This window comes from Pleurodeles waltl, chromosome 7 (assembly GCF_031143425.1).
Source record: "Pleurodeles waltl isolate 20211129_DDA chromosome 7, aPleWal1.hap1.20221129, whole genome shotgun sequence".
In the NCBI taxonomy this organism is placed as follows: Eukaryota; Metazoa; Chordata; class Amphibia; order Caudata; family Salamandridae; genus Pleurodeles; species Pleurodeles waltl.
The window spans coordinates 1,471,917,102-1,471,933,413 of NC_090446.1; the positions used below are offsets into that span (position 1 = coordinate 1,471,917,102).

Sequence of the window (16,312 nt, forward strand, 5' to 3'; positions counted from 1 at the left end):
TGGAGCAAGGAGGCATAGGGGAGCAAAGGACACATGAAAGCCTATGCTAAAGGCACACTGGTTACATGCATAAAATGTCTGTCAGCCACATGGTCAAACAACAACAAGGAGCAAGGAGGCATGAGGAAAAAAGAACAAAAGCAAGCCAATGGCAAAACTGGTTGGATGTACAAAAATAGCTGTCAGCCACAATATAAAACAACAACAAGGAGCAAATAGTCAAGGGGAACAAAGAACACATTCAAGCCTATGCTAAAGGCACACTGGTTACATGCACAAAATGGCTGTCAGTCATATGGTCAAACAACAACAAGGAGCAAGGAAGCATGAGGAAAAAAGAACACAAGCAAGCCTATGGCAAAAAACACTGGTTGGATGTACAAAAATGGCTGCCAGCCACATGATAAAACAACAACAAGGAACAAATAGTCATGAGGAACAAAGAACACATGCAAGTCTAAGGCAAAGGCAAACTACCTGCATGCACAAAATGGCTGCAAGCCATGTGGTCAAACAGCAACAACAAGGAGCAAGGAGGCATGGAGAACTGTTAGAAATGGGGTTTCTGGTTGGCTAGGGTATGCACCTCAGCCAGGCAGAGCTTACCCACTCTAGTCAGGGCAACGGAGTTACACGTCCAAGATAACCCCTGCTCACCCCTTTGGTAGCTTGGCACGAGCAGTCAGGCTTAACCCGGAGGCAATGTGTAAAGCGTTTGCACAACACACACAACACATGTGACGCAATATCCCCACCACAAAGGAAACACAACACCAGATTATATGAAAATATACTGTATTGTACACAACGCAATTATCAGACCAAACATCACATATCAGTACTATCCTGCTACCTTAGCAGTTGTCAGAACGTTACACATTAGTTACTCTGCAAATTAGCAGTAGTCACACATAACACACAGGTTACTCAGTATTCTGCAACATAAGCAGTAGTCAGGACACATGTTATCACATTAGAACACTTGTCATAAGAATATCATAAAACGCCCCCAGTAGGAACATTAGAAAATCTATGGCAGGTTAGGTAAACATATTAGCAAGTCATGCCCATAAGAGGAACATTTGCACATATATGTAAAAGCATCATAGAACTGGCAGGCAATATATCACAATTAGCAAAGTCTTTAGAGAGAACTTCGATTATAATTCTATTGGTCCTTTTTAAAGTACCTGTCTTTATGAAGAGGCACTTCCAGTGCCTAGAACGAACAATGGGCTCCCCGGCGCTCCTCTGCGCAAAATAGGGGCCTCCGGTGAGCAGTGGGGACCGAGAGAGGCGGCACGCACCCTCTCCGAATTCCTGACGGGCCCCTTCTGGGACCAGTGATCACTGGGGGCCCCCGGGCCTCCACCGGCCCTCTCCAGGGGGGCCCAGGTCAGGGAAATCCTGGGAGTAAGGAGGGGGGCACCACACACTCCCTCCGAATTGCGAACGGGCCCCTCCGGGGACCCGCAAACTCCTGGGGTCTCCCTGGGCCTCAGTGGGCCCTTCCACGAAGGGAGACTCCTTCACAATTGCCCTTGGCCCACGAGGGGGCCCACCAGAGAGTCTGCAGCACGGGCGAGCCTCCGATGAGGCTGCCGCCCCGCCTGCGCGCTCAGGGAGAGCCCTCCGGGGCTTGAGCAGGTGAGGGAGAGGTGTCCTCCTCTCCCTCCTGCTCGGGCGAAACGCTGGCACAAGGTCGGGCCGGCCGGTGCCCCGGGGGTGCTCCTTGGAGCGATCCATACCCCGGGGGCACCGCTAGGAGCAGGCTTGCTCCTGATTCTTTCCGCGTTGGTTTTCTCGTGCCCCGGGGGCACTGAGCTGAGCGCGATCCTCGTGCTCCGAAGCAATTAAACAACCCGGCTGCGGCGGTGGAGTTCCTGGACCAAAAGTAAAGCGCTTTTCAAAGCGCCAGGACACCTCTACAGCCTGGGCTGCGGCGGTGATCTTTTTAGCCAGAATCTGCTGCCTTGAAGTGCCTGAGGGCACCGAAGAGCGCTCTCTCAGCGCAAAGGCAGCACTCCCCGTGCAGGGAAAAGTTCAGGGGTCAGGGGCCACGCCACCCTGCCCCTGGGAACAAGGAAGCAGGAAGGAGCACAAGGCTGGTGGGTCCAGCTACAGGCCAGCACAAGGGGTGCAGATGATGGCAGTTCCTCCTAGTGACCAGGCAGGTCACAGGTTAACACAGCAGCAGCAGTCCAAGGCGGTTTCCTGGTTAGTCCATTCATCAGCGTTCTGTGTCCAGTTTCAAGTTCCAAGAGAGTTCAAATTGTGGGGAAAATTCCCTTGTACTTATAGTCAGTTCTTACAGTGTTTTACAATGGTAGGGAGAGGAGGTTCCAGCCAGTTACAACTGGTTCTGGGAGTGCCCCCTCTCTCCTTTCAGCACAGGCTCCAAACATCAGTGGGGGGTTAACGACCCTATTGTGTGAGGCCAGAGCACAGCCTTTACAAATGTAGGTGTGCCCTGCCTCTCCCTTCTCTCAGCCCAGGAAGACTATTCAGTATGCAGATGCACCTCTGTGACACCTCCACCCTCCCTGTGTACAGGCTGTCTGAAAAGTATGCACAAAGCCCCAACTGTCACTCTGCCCAGACGTGGATTAGAGTCAAGCTGCAAAACACTAGAGCCATAAGCACAGATAAATGCGCACTTTCTAGAAGTGGCATTTCTGTGATAGTAATAAAAAATACACCCACACCAGTAAGCAGTATTTATTATCACCATCACAACCATACCAAACACGCCCACGCTACCACTCATAAATCAGACAATACCCTTTACACATAAGGCAGGGCATTTCTAATGCAATCCTATGAGAAGGCAGCACTCACAACAGTGAGACACCAAGTTAGGCTGTTTGTTACTACCAGGACATTCCATGCAATATGGTACATGTCCTGCCTTTCTACATACATGGCACCCTGCCCATAAGGCTAGCTAGGGCGTACCTTAGGGGTGACTTACATGTAGTAAAAGGGGAGTTCTGGGCCTGGCAAGCAAGTTTAGATGCCAGGTCCCTGTGGCAGAAAACCGCACACAGGCCCTGTGCTAGCAGGCCTGAGACAGGTTTGAAAGTCTACTTCAGTCGGTGGCACAAGCAGCGCTGCATGCCCACTAGTAGCATTTAATTTACAGGCCCTGGGTATAGAGATGTCACTGTACAAGGGACTTATAGTTAGGTTAAATATGCCAATTAGGTATAAGCCAATCATACCAACTTTAGATGGGAGAGCACCTGCACGTTAGCACTGGTCAGCAGTAATAAAGTACTCAGAGTCCTAGAGCCAACAGCGAGAGGTCAGAAAAACCAGGAGGAAGGAGGCAAAAAGACTGGGGATGACCCTGCGTAAGGCAAAAAGTCCAACAAGAACAAATAACAAATGCAGTCCTATGGCAAAGGCACACTGGCTGGGTGCATACATTGGGTGCCAGCCACATGGTCAAACTACAGCAAGGAGGCATGGAGAACAAAGAACACATGCAAGCTTATGGCAAAAAGACACTGGCTGGATGCACAAAATGGCTGTCAGCCACGTGGTCAAGCAACAACAACAAGGAGCAAGGAGGCATGTGGAATATATAAAGAACACATTCAAGCCTACGACAAAGGCACACTGACTGGATGCACAAAACGGCTGCCAGCCACATGGTCAAACGACAACAAGGAGCAAGGAGGCTTGGGGGAACAAAGAACACATGCAAGCCTATGGCAAATGCACATTGGCTGGATGCACAAAATTGCTGCCAGCCACATGGTCGAACAACAACAATAACAAGGAAAGAACTCATGTAAGCCTATTGCAAAGACACAGTGGCTGGATGCACAACATGGTCACCAGCCACATGGTCAAACAACAACTGCAAACCAGGAGGCATGGAAAACAAAAAATACATGCTAGCCTGTGGAAATAGACTACACAAAATGGCATAGAGAAGAAAGACAAATGGTGGACGATGAGAAACACACACACACTGGCCTTCAGGAGGCCTGGTGGTAACACTGAAGAAAAAACTAACAATTTAGCAATGCAAACCACGAATATTAACTGAACTGTAAAAAATTCACAACACACATCCTCCTATGCCATCAAATATTACCCCACAACATATACACCTTTTGCAACAAAAAAAGTGAATTGCAAGCAACAGCAAACATTGTTAATTTAATCCAATGTCTTTTCATCCCTAAATGAAGTTTTAAAAACATATACCACTGAAACATTTATTTCATGCACTGATGCCTACTAGTACTGGGCCTACTGTCTAGATGGTCATTTCGTAAAATAATACTGCAAATGTTACAAACATGTAGAAAAGGTACTGAACTGTTCAACAATTTTCTTTTACAAAAAATAAAAAAATCTATTAAATGCATAATAAAGAATAATTAGGCCCATATTTAAACTCCAGGCCATTTAAAGAAATACTAGTGCATGCCCGAGCAAACAAACAGCACCCTAATACAATAGTGTGATTTCACAAAAAACAAAGGGCCTCATTACGTGTCAGGCAGTTTTAAGACCGCTAGACTCGCAGTGGCGGTCGAAACGCTGCACTCCTGGTGGTTCAAAAGCCCAATTACAACTCTGGCAGTCGGACCACCAGGGGACTGCTGCCACTGCCAGGAGCATGGTTCCCGATGGGGTGGTGGGGGTCGGAGTTGGCTATGGTGGCGCTGAGTTCAGCACGCCATGCTGATCACAAGTCCACTTTCTGCTTGCTCGGTGGCGGCCCAAGAGTATTGAGCGCTTGCAAGAGAGCACCACAAACATTGCACGCACGCGAACGAACTCCGCTCCACACAGCAGGGCAGAATTCGGGAACTCCATGCTACTCCACCTAACAGAAAGTGACTAAGGGCCATATGTACAAAAGCTTTTTCCCATAGACACAGAATGGATAAAATCCTTTCGTACATCTGGCCCTAAATTCTGAAAGCAGAGTGGAGTTCTGCCCCTGGGCCTAGTTATGATGCTTGGAGATATTCGCATATGGTAACCTTGTTCTCTGGAAGAGAGAGATGAGCCTTTAGCAAGTGATATGTAGCTTATGCTGTGATTATCCACTGGAGTTAAACACATAAGTTTTCCAGGTCTAACATCAGACATAGCAGCTGCGACCTGTATCCTTCTACATCACACGTTTCTCTTTATGACATTTTTATCTTCATGCCTCCTATTGTGCAAGTCTACACGCTTATTTTTATTTACCATGTCAGAGAGCTCAGGCCACAAGGCCTGCTTGTCTGCCAAACCTAGGGTGTGTAAAGGCAGACTGAACAATTTCAAATAGCAATCAGTTGCATGGGCCAGCTTAATTCCTTTCTTTTTCCCAGCAAGATGTATCTTGTTCTTTAGGGGTGCTGGTCCCATCTTCTAGGTCTGAGCCAATTACAAAGTGCATCTGAAATGGAATAGGGTGAGTCTTTTCCAGGAGTAGCTATTTGTGTGCTTGGGTGTGTAGATACTGCCCGATGAGTGTGATTGATGTCAAATGTTGCTGTTTTCCTATTGAACCCATGTATGATATTGCATTTTGAAAGTAACACAACAATATGGTTCTGTTATTTTGGCATAATATTAAATCCAGGGCAATTGGAACTGTGCCACAGTGGAGGACAAAATTATACAGAATGATGAACTATATTATGTGCCAGGAAAATGTGAAATCTGTGGCATTCTGCAGCACATTTTGTTACAGTATTACTTCATTATTTTGTCATTTTTAGGTCCCGCCTGAGACATCATGTGCATGCTCTGTCACTTGCGAGACATTTCATTTATTAAAAGGGTGTTGGTGGCTACTCATTGCTTACCATTTGTTGGCTTCATTGTCACTCCATTTTGCTGCCTCCTTATTCGTGAGCGTGTACCAGGTTCACTTCCCCTTCATTCATATTTCCTTTCCATTGTGCATTGGTTCATTTTGATTTGTTTCCTTTCGCTGCTTGCACTGTGATTGAGGTACTCTTTTTTTATTTTCTTCTTCCCCTGTCACATTGTTGTTGCTTCTTATCTCCCACCCTCCTATTGCCTGTGTTGCTTCTACCCTTTCACCTCCCAACCTCTGTTGTCTATATTTCCCAGCTCACCTGCCACGAGAAAAAAAGCTCCGTAATGCAGCCAGTGCTGGCCACATCATAATGCTTTTTTATCCTCCCTTTGTCCGTGTTGCTTGTTGTCTTCCATCTCCCTTTGTTCATGTTGCTTGTCTCCTCCCACCCTACTGTTGTCCATGCTGCTTGTATTAATGTTGCTAGCACCTCACAAGCACCTCTGCACCACTTGTTTATGCAGTGTAACATGTTGCAAAAGGCAAATCCAGACCATAGTTTCAAGTTAGGGTCACACGTGTGATGCAAGAGACATGCTTTGACATGCTCATAACCTGTTCTGCTTTCCCCTTTCGGGATCCTGGATATAAAAAGCATTGCCAAAGCCAAGAAGTCTTGACTATGCAATATCTATTGGCTGTGTCAATACTTATTTTCAACCATGCTTGAAAGGGGAAAAAGCAATAGGACACTTCCAGCATTGAATGTGTCATGCTGCCAATTTTTCACTTTCATCCTGCTGCACAGAAGTCATGCTGCTATGGTTTCACCTCATTAGTACCAGTTTATCACCCACAGACAGCCATAAGCAATGGAAAGGTGAGAAGTCAAACTTTGCGAAGGGTCTTCCATTTCCTGGCAACAAGTGAAACTTCATTTTAGTATCTTTTGCTGTTTGAGCTAGAAACACCATTTTTGTTACAATTTGGAGATTGAGCAGCAGGAGATGGATTGTGTGGCAGATGTGGCACATACAAAATTATGAGAATAATGCTGCAGCCACAAAATCACATGATTCTTGTGGCCGTGATTAAGACAAGTCTCAAATTTGCATCACTAAAAGTCCACACTTAGTAAAAGTTGCACACCATCTCACACATTATCTATATATGCAACAATGTAGTGGGGGGGCTGCCTTTAGGTGATTTAGCCAATACCTTTTGTTTTTCCCAATAATATACTTATAGTGGGTGCCATGTTGATGGCTGGGCACTATATTTTAGAAATCAAAAGTACTGTCAATCATCACACTATTTGACACATTTAATTAGATATGTCAAACATTTGTACAACAAGAAATCCTTTGATTTCTTTTCACACTTTATATTTCTGCTTCGTTCTTTACGTTTGTTTTTCTTGGTCACTTTCCATCTTTGCAGTTTGGAAGACAATTTTCCGTCTGACTGGTTTGGGGCTATTTGCATATTTAGGTCTATTTGTTTATTTATTGCGAATGTAAACACAATGGGCCAGATGTATCATCACGGCCCTTTGCAATTCTGAAATTGCGATTTTTAAGAAATCGCTATTTCCGACTCGCAGAGTGCCATGTATCACATTTGCGATTCGGTAATAGCGATTTCTTAAAAATCGCAAATGCTATTACCGAATCGCAAATTGCGATACCGGACCCATTCGCAGCTATGGGACTGATGGCCAATAGCTGCGAATTTTTAGCATTTCCAAAATGGGGATTTCTGAACCAGAAATCGCAATTTTGGAAATGCAAAAGCCCAGGGTGCTGGGGGCCTAAGGCCCCCTCTGCTGCACCACAAAATCATTTTTTGCAACATGTAAGGTACACACATGCCAAAAGGGCATGTGTGCTTTACATGTTCAATTTAAAAATGCAGTTTAACTGCATTTTTAAATTTTGCACCAGGTTACCACCTGGTTTCATATCATGGTATTTTGCATGTGCAAAATGCCATTCTGCGAAAAATCGCAATTTGTGATTTTTTGCAGCATCGCCTTGTGATGTGGATTTTGCGAATCGCAAATTGTGACTCGCAAAATCCAGGTCGCAACGCAAGAAATCGCAATTTTAGAGATTTCTGCTTTGTGGCCCGCGAATGCCTTTCATGCATTGCAGAACACTTTTTTGCACTCGCAAATGGCCGAATTTAGCGTTTCGCACCGTTTGCGAGTGCAAAATATTTTCATTCATCTGGCCCAATATCTTTTGTTTGTTTCAGACCCACGTGTCCTGCTTGCATTTTCCGGAAAAATATCTAACTGTTTATTTTTTACTTTCTCTCCTTGTTTTCTATTTGATTTTGTGTGGATCAATTTTCATTGAATACTTTTTTAGGATTTTTTAGGATTGTCCACATATTTGCTGTTGAAGAACTTTCAAAGTTTATTGGGCTCAATCCATGTTTTTAGTTTCAATGTTATTTTTTTACTTTTCGTTCTTTCTGTGCTAATTACATTTTTGCTCTTCGTTTGCCTCACTCTACCACGCCATGAGTTGCTACTATTCTAGTCACTTCTCAGAAAAATGTAATTCCCTTTTGCTTGTTCCACTAACATGCCACTTGCTTTTCTTACTTTCATCTCCCGTTCACACACATCTTTGACCTTGGCATGCCCCTCATCTTCCTGTCACTAAGCCTTCAAATAGTTGGAAGAAAATACTTAATCTGGATCTAATTGCAGATGGTCCGCGCAATGTTGTGATTTCTCTGGATCCTTCAGTGTCGCTCATTGAAGACGCTAACGTCACCCTGATCTGTGATGCTGATGCTCTTCCCAAAGCACATCAATACTTCTGGTACAAGAAGAGCCAGCACTTCAAAACTACCTACAGTAACAGACTGCTGCTGGGAAAAATCAAAAAGGATGAAGCAGGATTGTATTATTGTGAAGCTATAAATGATATTGCAGCAAAGAGATCCAACGTGATCACACTGGACATTTACTGTAAGAATATACATGTGTTTTCTATTATTCTACAATATGCATTGTTGTGTCTTGAAACAAAGACAGATGTCACCAGGGGAAAAAGTGGAAAGGTGGGGTTAGTATTGATGATGAGATACAGGTGATGACGAAGGAAAGGGCAGGAGTTTTCAATGCAGAAACATTCAAGCAGTGCCAGAAGCCTGTAGCTGGTAAAAGACCTAATTAGTTAATTACTAGAAGTTGAGATCTTTGTGTAACCTGTAGGCCAATGGTTTGGGTTTCTGCTTGATTAACTCTACATAGCATCAATCCAAGAACCTCTGAGTCTACTCTGCGTGTGGGACAGTGCATCAGAGCCTTAATAAGTAAACTTACAAGGAGACGCGTTTAGGTCGATGAACCTTTGGACCACGTTCGGGGACTTCCAAGTACGAGATGTCTTTTTGGTATCACAAATCAATAGATCAATAACCCAATCAATAACCACAATAACTAATCAACAAGCTAATCAACAACATTTAATTAAGAATCAATACGTTGAACACACCATGACCTTTTAGCCATGAATAACCATACCAATTTAGTAAAGTGTTAGGATATTTATTTCCCCATTAGTTACAATCTAATGTAATTTCTGTTAATCTCATTAGCAATTAATCTCATTAGGAACTCAACTAATTAGCAATTAGATCGCGATCAATCAATGCATAGAGAATATTCATTCAGTATTTAGGCACTTCATTAATATGAAGCAACTTAGCAAAGTCTCAGTAATACATGATTGAACAAAGCAAGAACTCAGTCATTTGTCTATTTGCGTAGGATATTTGTGAACCCCTTAATCAACCTCAAATTAGGATTAGCATGTTGGGCTTCGTGCAAAGCATTTTAGCAAACACGAACTTGGAAAACATCTAAACTATGGCCTCTCTCAAAAGAGCAGTTGGTACCTAGAAAGAAAAGGCAAACAGTCAATTACAATTTTGCATCAGATAGTTACCAATCCAACGGATCAGCAAACAGCGTCAGTCTTCATCTTCCGGACATCAGTCGATTCACCCTCAGCAGAGATAGGACGGGGCAAAGTCTCGATATAGCATAGCTAAGGAATAGGACCTTCCCTCATATGGAGGAGAAGTAAGCATCAGGTAAGAATGGGTAGAGGATGGTTTAAAGTATCAGGACAAAGCAAAAGAGTGAAAAGTCTCAGTGAGTGAGTGAAGTCTCTCCCTCGAGCTCCGTTTCTCTTTGGGTCACTCCATTAAATCAAAACTGTCTAATTAGCCCTTAACTCCTCATTGGATAATAATTGGTGCATCGTTATCTCTGTCCAATAATTTTTCACGCATCTTGCCAGAATTTTCCACAAACCACAGTTCTCATGTTGCGGATTGGTCCATGTTATTGACGTCTTCATCGGTTGGAATGTCAGGTAAGAAAAGTTACACTTTGCGCTCCAGTCAGTGTCTCCATTGTTTTCTCCTACTACAGCTAACCTTGCACCTGTTACGAATTACACTGCTGCATTCAGCAAGAACGTCTCCTTGAACAAGTCGGTTCTCATGAGAAAGAATTTACTACGGCTACACACACATAACTTCTGGAAAAGTACAGTTTCGTGTCCTTCAGAAAAACAGCACATTTACACATTAGAAAATGCAGTTTAATATGACACCAGGCAGCTAGGCCCAGACCCTCGCTAAACTAAGTCCATCTAATTTAAAAAAAGCAAACTCTTAATACATAACTCTAATTATGTTATGCTAATACAAATTGAAAACATTAGTACATAATTAGGTCAATATTCACATCTTTTATTAGTCTTCGTATACATTGGTAGCCACTCCCCGTGGGCACATTTCAAACTTGTGCATTATTTTCTATGTGAGCACATTTTCTCTGCAGCTTCATCACACGACATATTGCAAGCTTTTCATGTTAATATTGCTTTTAAAGGACACACTCCAACACAGTCAGGTCACATATCACTGGCAAGGAAGCAGTAAGGGGCTGCAAAGAATGGCAAATAGAGAAAGCACCACCACATGGTGTCCATATTCATGTGCACCACAATATGGTGACAATTACAGTCATAAATTACCATAGTTAAGAGCAGGAACGCTGAACTAGTACCTGGCCCTGGACCAGCAAACACTGGCATACATTAAAGACTACATTTAACTTGTATTTATATAATCTGGAAAGTGCAGCAGCTTTTATTGAGGAACCTTAAAATAAAGGGAGAAATATGGAACTGTTTGATCGTTCGCTCTTAATAGAAGCCTGAAATCCTAACCAAAAACTCCCCATCTTCTGTACACCACCTCTAAACACAACTGCAGAAATTCCCTGTTCCACTGTAGAGTTTGCTATTGCTTCTCAACGATCTATGCACTATTAAGATACGAACACAAACATGCAATACAGTGGGTGTGAATCAGTTTTCCAGTAGAGGATGTTCATGATGTCAGGAACATTCACAGAACTATTCGGACCCAATGTACTTTTCGACTGCTCCCAAATAACACACTTCAAAATATTAAACAAGAAACTCTCGAGAGGTGTATGAGAAATGGGGCTGATGGATGGCCATAAAAAGTCATTTGAAAGATGATAAGAAAATAATGTCAACCATGCTTGAATTATGACAACAGACTTTCTCCTGCATCAAATTTTTCTGCACAGCAGATGTCACAAAGTGACTTACGGCCTGCTTTAGAGTTTGGTGTATGAGGTTACTCCATCACAAACATGACGGATATCCCGTCTGCCATATTACGATTCCATTATATCCTGTGGAGGAAGTACTAAGGCATACAGGATCTCATGACAGAGTAACCCATCCGTCAAACTCTAAATCAGGCCCTTAGACTTTTCTCCAGCTAGCATTAAAGTTCTCAGCATCTGTTAACTTTACAAATCGTGTTGTGACAAGGCAACTCTGTCAGAAGTCCCAGTCTTATAACAAGTGATTTTTAAGTTAAGATTGTTAGGTGAAAAATATATTACTCTAATGTTCCAGGCTTGAAAATTAAGATTTTCAAAGTTAACTGAGAAGATCTAGATTTCATGAAAGACGCAGAGCTGTTTATTTTGTGCAGTGTTCCTTTACTGCCACTACAAACAGCAGCTCTATGACCAGAGCAGCAGAACAAAACATAATGGGCATTCCTCACTGAAAACCAGGCGCCTATTTTTGCTGCTTTCAAATATGAAATTAAATGAATTGTTGGAATAAAGTTTAACTGTCTTCTTATAATGAACTGAATTATCCACCCCAATCCGCTTCTTCGCCTTAGTTTGACAAAGTAATCTGTAGTTATCCTTCAACAGAAAAGAACAAGAACACAATGCAAGACAAGTATCCCCTCAGGAGATATTTCACATTCAAGTAGATTAATTCTAATTCCTAAATAGTCTTTTTATCCCAGACCTAACACAAAAAACATGTAGAAAAATGTGTCCATAAAAATAAGGAAGGGTAATAGTTGATGGGATATTTTGAACCTCTGTGCCTTTAATTTTGGTGTCACTTAAGCTATGAAAATTACAATGTTATGTCAAAAATTGGAGGCTCTTTTATGTGCAAATAAAAGCCCTTCCACAGCCAATCTAGCAGTGCTCATAACATATGTGAAATAAAATGTAGTCAACACTGAAACATTCAACCAATCCGCTGTTTAAAAATGACAACCCACCAGCCCTCTGCTATCAGCCTAAATCATAACACCTGCGCTCCATCCCACAGTAGTTGCTGAGGTGGCCAGATTAAATGGTTGTCTATATGATATCAGAAATTCATGTCTCCCAAAATGTCTTTCTTCTGTTGTACAAATTTCATATTCCTTCACACCTCATTACAAACAACTTTGACTCTTCATGAAACACTGGAAACTCTATCAAACTAAAATGGGTGCCCTAGTATTTTTAAAGACAGCCTTATAAGGGAAGCAAATAATACTATCCACATTCAAAGCCCTCATTTCTTCTACTAGAAACCAAGGCTAATAACCTTGAGCGTTTATAAGTGAACTGTGTTAAAATTAAGGGCCTCATTACAACCCTGGTGCTCACCGACCGCCAGGGTTAAAGTGACGTTTGTACCACCAACAGGCTCGCGGTATGAAATGCCATATTATGACCACGGTGATACCGCCGCGGTCACACCGCCGGGACCGGCGGTTTACCGCCATGGATGTCCCGGCAGTCGGAATCCACCAGGGCAGGGCTGCCCTGGGGATTTTGACTCCCCTTACCGCCAGCCTGTCCATGGCGGTGTGGCTGGCAGTAAGGGGAGTCACAGGTCCCCTGGGGGCCCCTGCACTGCCCATGCACTTGTCATGGGCAGTGCAGGGGCCACCAGGCACAGCCCCATCGTGACTTCCACTGTCTGCTTGGCAGACAGTAGAAAGCGCGACGGTGCTGCTGCTCCCGCCGCATCGCCACATTGCCGCTGGCTCTATTAGGAGACGGCTGCAATGTTACGGCCCAGCAGGGATGTTGTAATGCGGCCAGCGGGGTTGCAGCCTTTAGGGAGCCTTTAGGCGGTTCAACCGTAATGAGGGCCTAAATCTCTATGATTTGGCCAACTTTAACAAATAGCGTGGAACTACTTGTACATCCTAAAACAAAGAGTATTTTGGTTTGCTCGGTCTCTTAAAAAAATGTGTTTCCATCAAAAAACAGACCAACAAATTCTTTCATACCGAAACTCCCTCCATTAACTGAAATGCGGCTGCAGTTGCAGATGTGTATGATTTATAGTAGATTACCTTAATCCTTTACTAAACAAATTAAATACTAAATGTTTGACTAAAAAAAAACATCTGATCAAAACCACATTCGAAATGCAAACTATCGTAAGCCTCTGAGCTGAAATTTACCTCGTCCTATGTTTTCTGACACCAAAGCCTCCCTGACCAAGACCGAATCTTTTTTAAGAAAGACCTGCAGTTACCCAGGGACTCCCAACAACTTTCAGACTATTAGCTCCAAATGAACTTGCAAAGTGACAGGAGACCCGTTGAAAACAATGGGAGCCTCAGTTTAACACCTGCCTTAGACAGGCGTTAAACATGACACTAGAAATGGCGTAGTGGAATCTCCGAAATACTACTGCACCATTTTTCTAGGGCCTCCTAATGCCGGAACACCCCCTTACATACATTATGCCTGGTGATGGCATAATGTGGCTCAAGGTTTTGCAAAGTGGCGCAATGCATGCATTGCGTCACTTTGTAAATATGGTGCAGCGTTGTTGCCAAACTAACGTCACATTAGCATCCAAAAAAATGATGCTAATGTGTCACAAGATGGCGCAAATGACTTCTTAAATCTGGCCCATGGTTCTTAGAATCCACTCCCTCAAATACTTCATGTCAATGGGGAAGTCATTCAAGTTTGCCTATTACAACAAATCCAGATTTCTAGTCACAGGTCCCACAACATCCAGTAGCTTATGTTGACATGCATTCAGATATTTCTCGAAACCTCTTTTAGGGCCTTTGCCCATTCTTATCACAAACTTTACCCCCTTGTCTTCTATAATTTGTCTACAGCACTGATCTAAGGACATTTCTCTCATCTGTCTACAGGGTCTTTGTCACTTTTGCATGAATACATTCTGAGAAATGCTCAAGAGGTCACCATTTTATTCACCTTGAATGATTGTTTGAACATCTTCTCCCTTTAGAGATGCATAATGGCATCTCCTTTAATAACTTCCACCTTGACAAGCCCACCTTCCTCTGAAGAGCTACTATAAAGATGAAGTTCCCTACTTGGGGTTTCTGCATTTTCAATATACACTTTCTTCTTATCATCTCATAAACTCTCTCCTGTCTTTAATGGATTTGCGTTTAACAGCAACCACTTTCAGTGTTTTTGTCAATAGCAGATACATCTTAGTTCATTCATTCATTCAAAATACTTTATTCGGCTACATATAAGCCATAAAAGGTGCATCAAAATCGTACAGCCTTACAGACAATAAAACCATTAACATCTTTAAACAATAATTACATATTACAAAATTATTAATAAATAGAAGGCATTCTTAAAGTACTTAGAATAAAATTCAAGACAGCCATAACCACATCTTCGTTGCCCCATCTCTGGAGATGAGCAAAGGCAGCTATATGGGATCTAAAGCCAGCTTACCACAAAACTGGGTGCAGAAAACGGAGGTGAAGTGTAGATTGCTTAGCTGGGGCTTCCCAGTAGCAAGAGGGCAAGTTTAAAAAACACATCCCTCTATTAGGGAAAGGCAGTAAAAAGTGTATTGTTTTGAGCCGGAATCTTGTCAATAAAAACTTGTGGCTCTCATTTCCTATAACTTGCAAACAAAGTGCCGGGCGTGCTAACATAGTATCAATTCCACCCCCACACCCCTCACAGCCAATTCGCGTACATACCCTGTGCGTCTGTTCTTTAAAACGTTCTTTCACTTTGCTCACTGGGATACTCAGCAGACTGTCCGGATTACAAAAACGCTGGGGTCCCCAGCCTCTCAAAACTCTTCCTGACATATTTTATCCACGGAATCTCTACAGCATTATTCATCTTCATAGAATCTGTCATGATAAGTCTACCCAGATGGTCCTCAGGGTTCTTCCAAATGCGCGTCCATTATAAAAGTGGTTGTAGTTTAATAAAATCCTCTAAGAAGGTCAGTTCCACCTCCTCATGATAAGATAATATTGCTGAACACTGTGGGCTTGTCAGCAGCCTTCGTACATACTGCACAGTCTGCAAAGAAGTGCAATTGGTGTAACCCCAATTACCTGCACACAACAAGGTGATAGATGCACATTTACTGTTATATATACAGAGTAACTTGCTTACTGATATGTGGCCCAACCTTTTCGAAAACCTAAAGACTGCATCTATTGACTTTTGAAATTGAGGTACCCATGCATTCTATAAAAACGTCCAGTTAAAATCAGTATTGAACGTAATACCTAAGCATGAGGTTTTTTTAATTTCTTCCCCTCCAAGTAAAATCTTTCTCAACTTAGGTCCACATTTCATTATAAATGATGTACGAAAATGCAATTTTGCAATTCTTAACTAGTGACTTCATAGAAATTGCTATTTAAGAAATGCAAATTGCAATGTACAGAGATACTGATTTCCTAATAGCGATTCCTACAAAGTAGGAATTTCTATTAGAACATCGGTATTAAGAAGCCCCATTGTATTTGAGTCAATGGGCCAGTATTGAATTTCCTAAATAACAATTTGTTATCAAGAAATTGTTATTTAGGAAATGCAAAACCAGAGATAGTAATGGGAAAAAAAAAACCTTGGTGCCCTGCAAAAATAGGGGTGCACCTGCAGAGCACACATGTGCCTAAGGGGCATGTGTGTGCTCTAGTGCAATTTATAAAAGCACATTGGGGTGCATTTTTTGAATTGCACCTGGTTACCACCAACTTCAAGTTGGTGGTAATTGCATCTCTAAAATTCCCAAATTGCATTTTGGAAATGCCTGGTACCTCAGAATATGAAATCCAAATAGGAAATCCCTTTTGTGTTTCCTATTCTGGGAATAACAGGGTAGAAATTGC

At 42.7% G+C, this 16,312-nt stretch overlaps 1 protein-coding gene across 1 annotated transcript in view; it reads left to right on the forward strand.

Moving 5' to 3' along the window:
- Positions 1-16,312, forward strand: part of LOC138246526 (B-cell receptor CD22-like) — a 498,077-nt gene that overhangs the window by 403,221 nt on the left and 78,544 nt on the right. Inside the window, exon 9 of the mRNA XM_069201182.1 lies at positions 8,499-8,762. Coding sequence (XP_069057283.1) covers positions 8,499-8,762 — 264 coding nt within the window. The remainder of the gene's footprint in view (positions 1-8,498; positions 8,763-16,312) is intronic.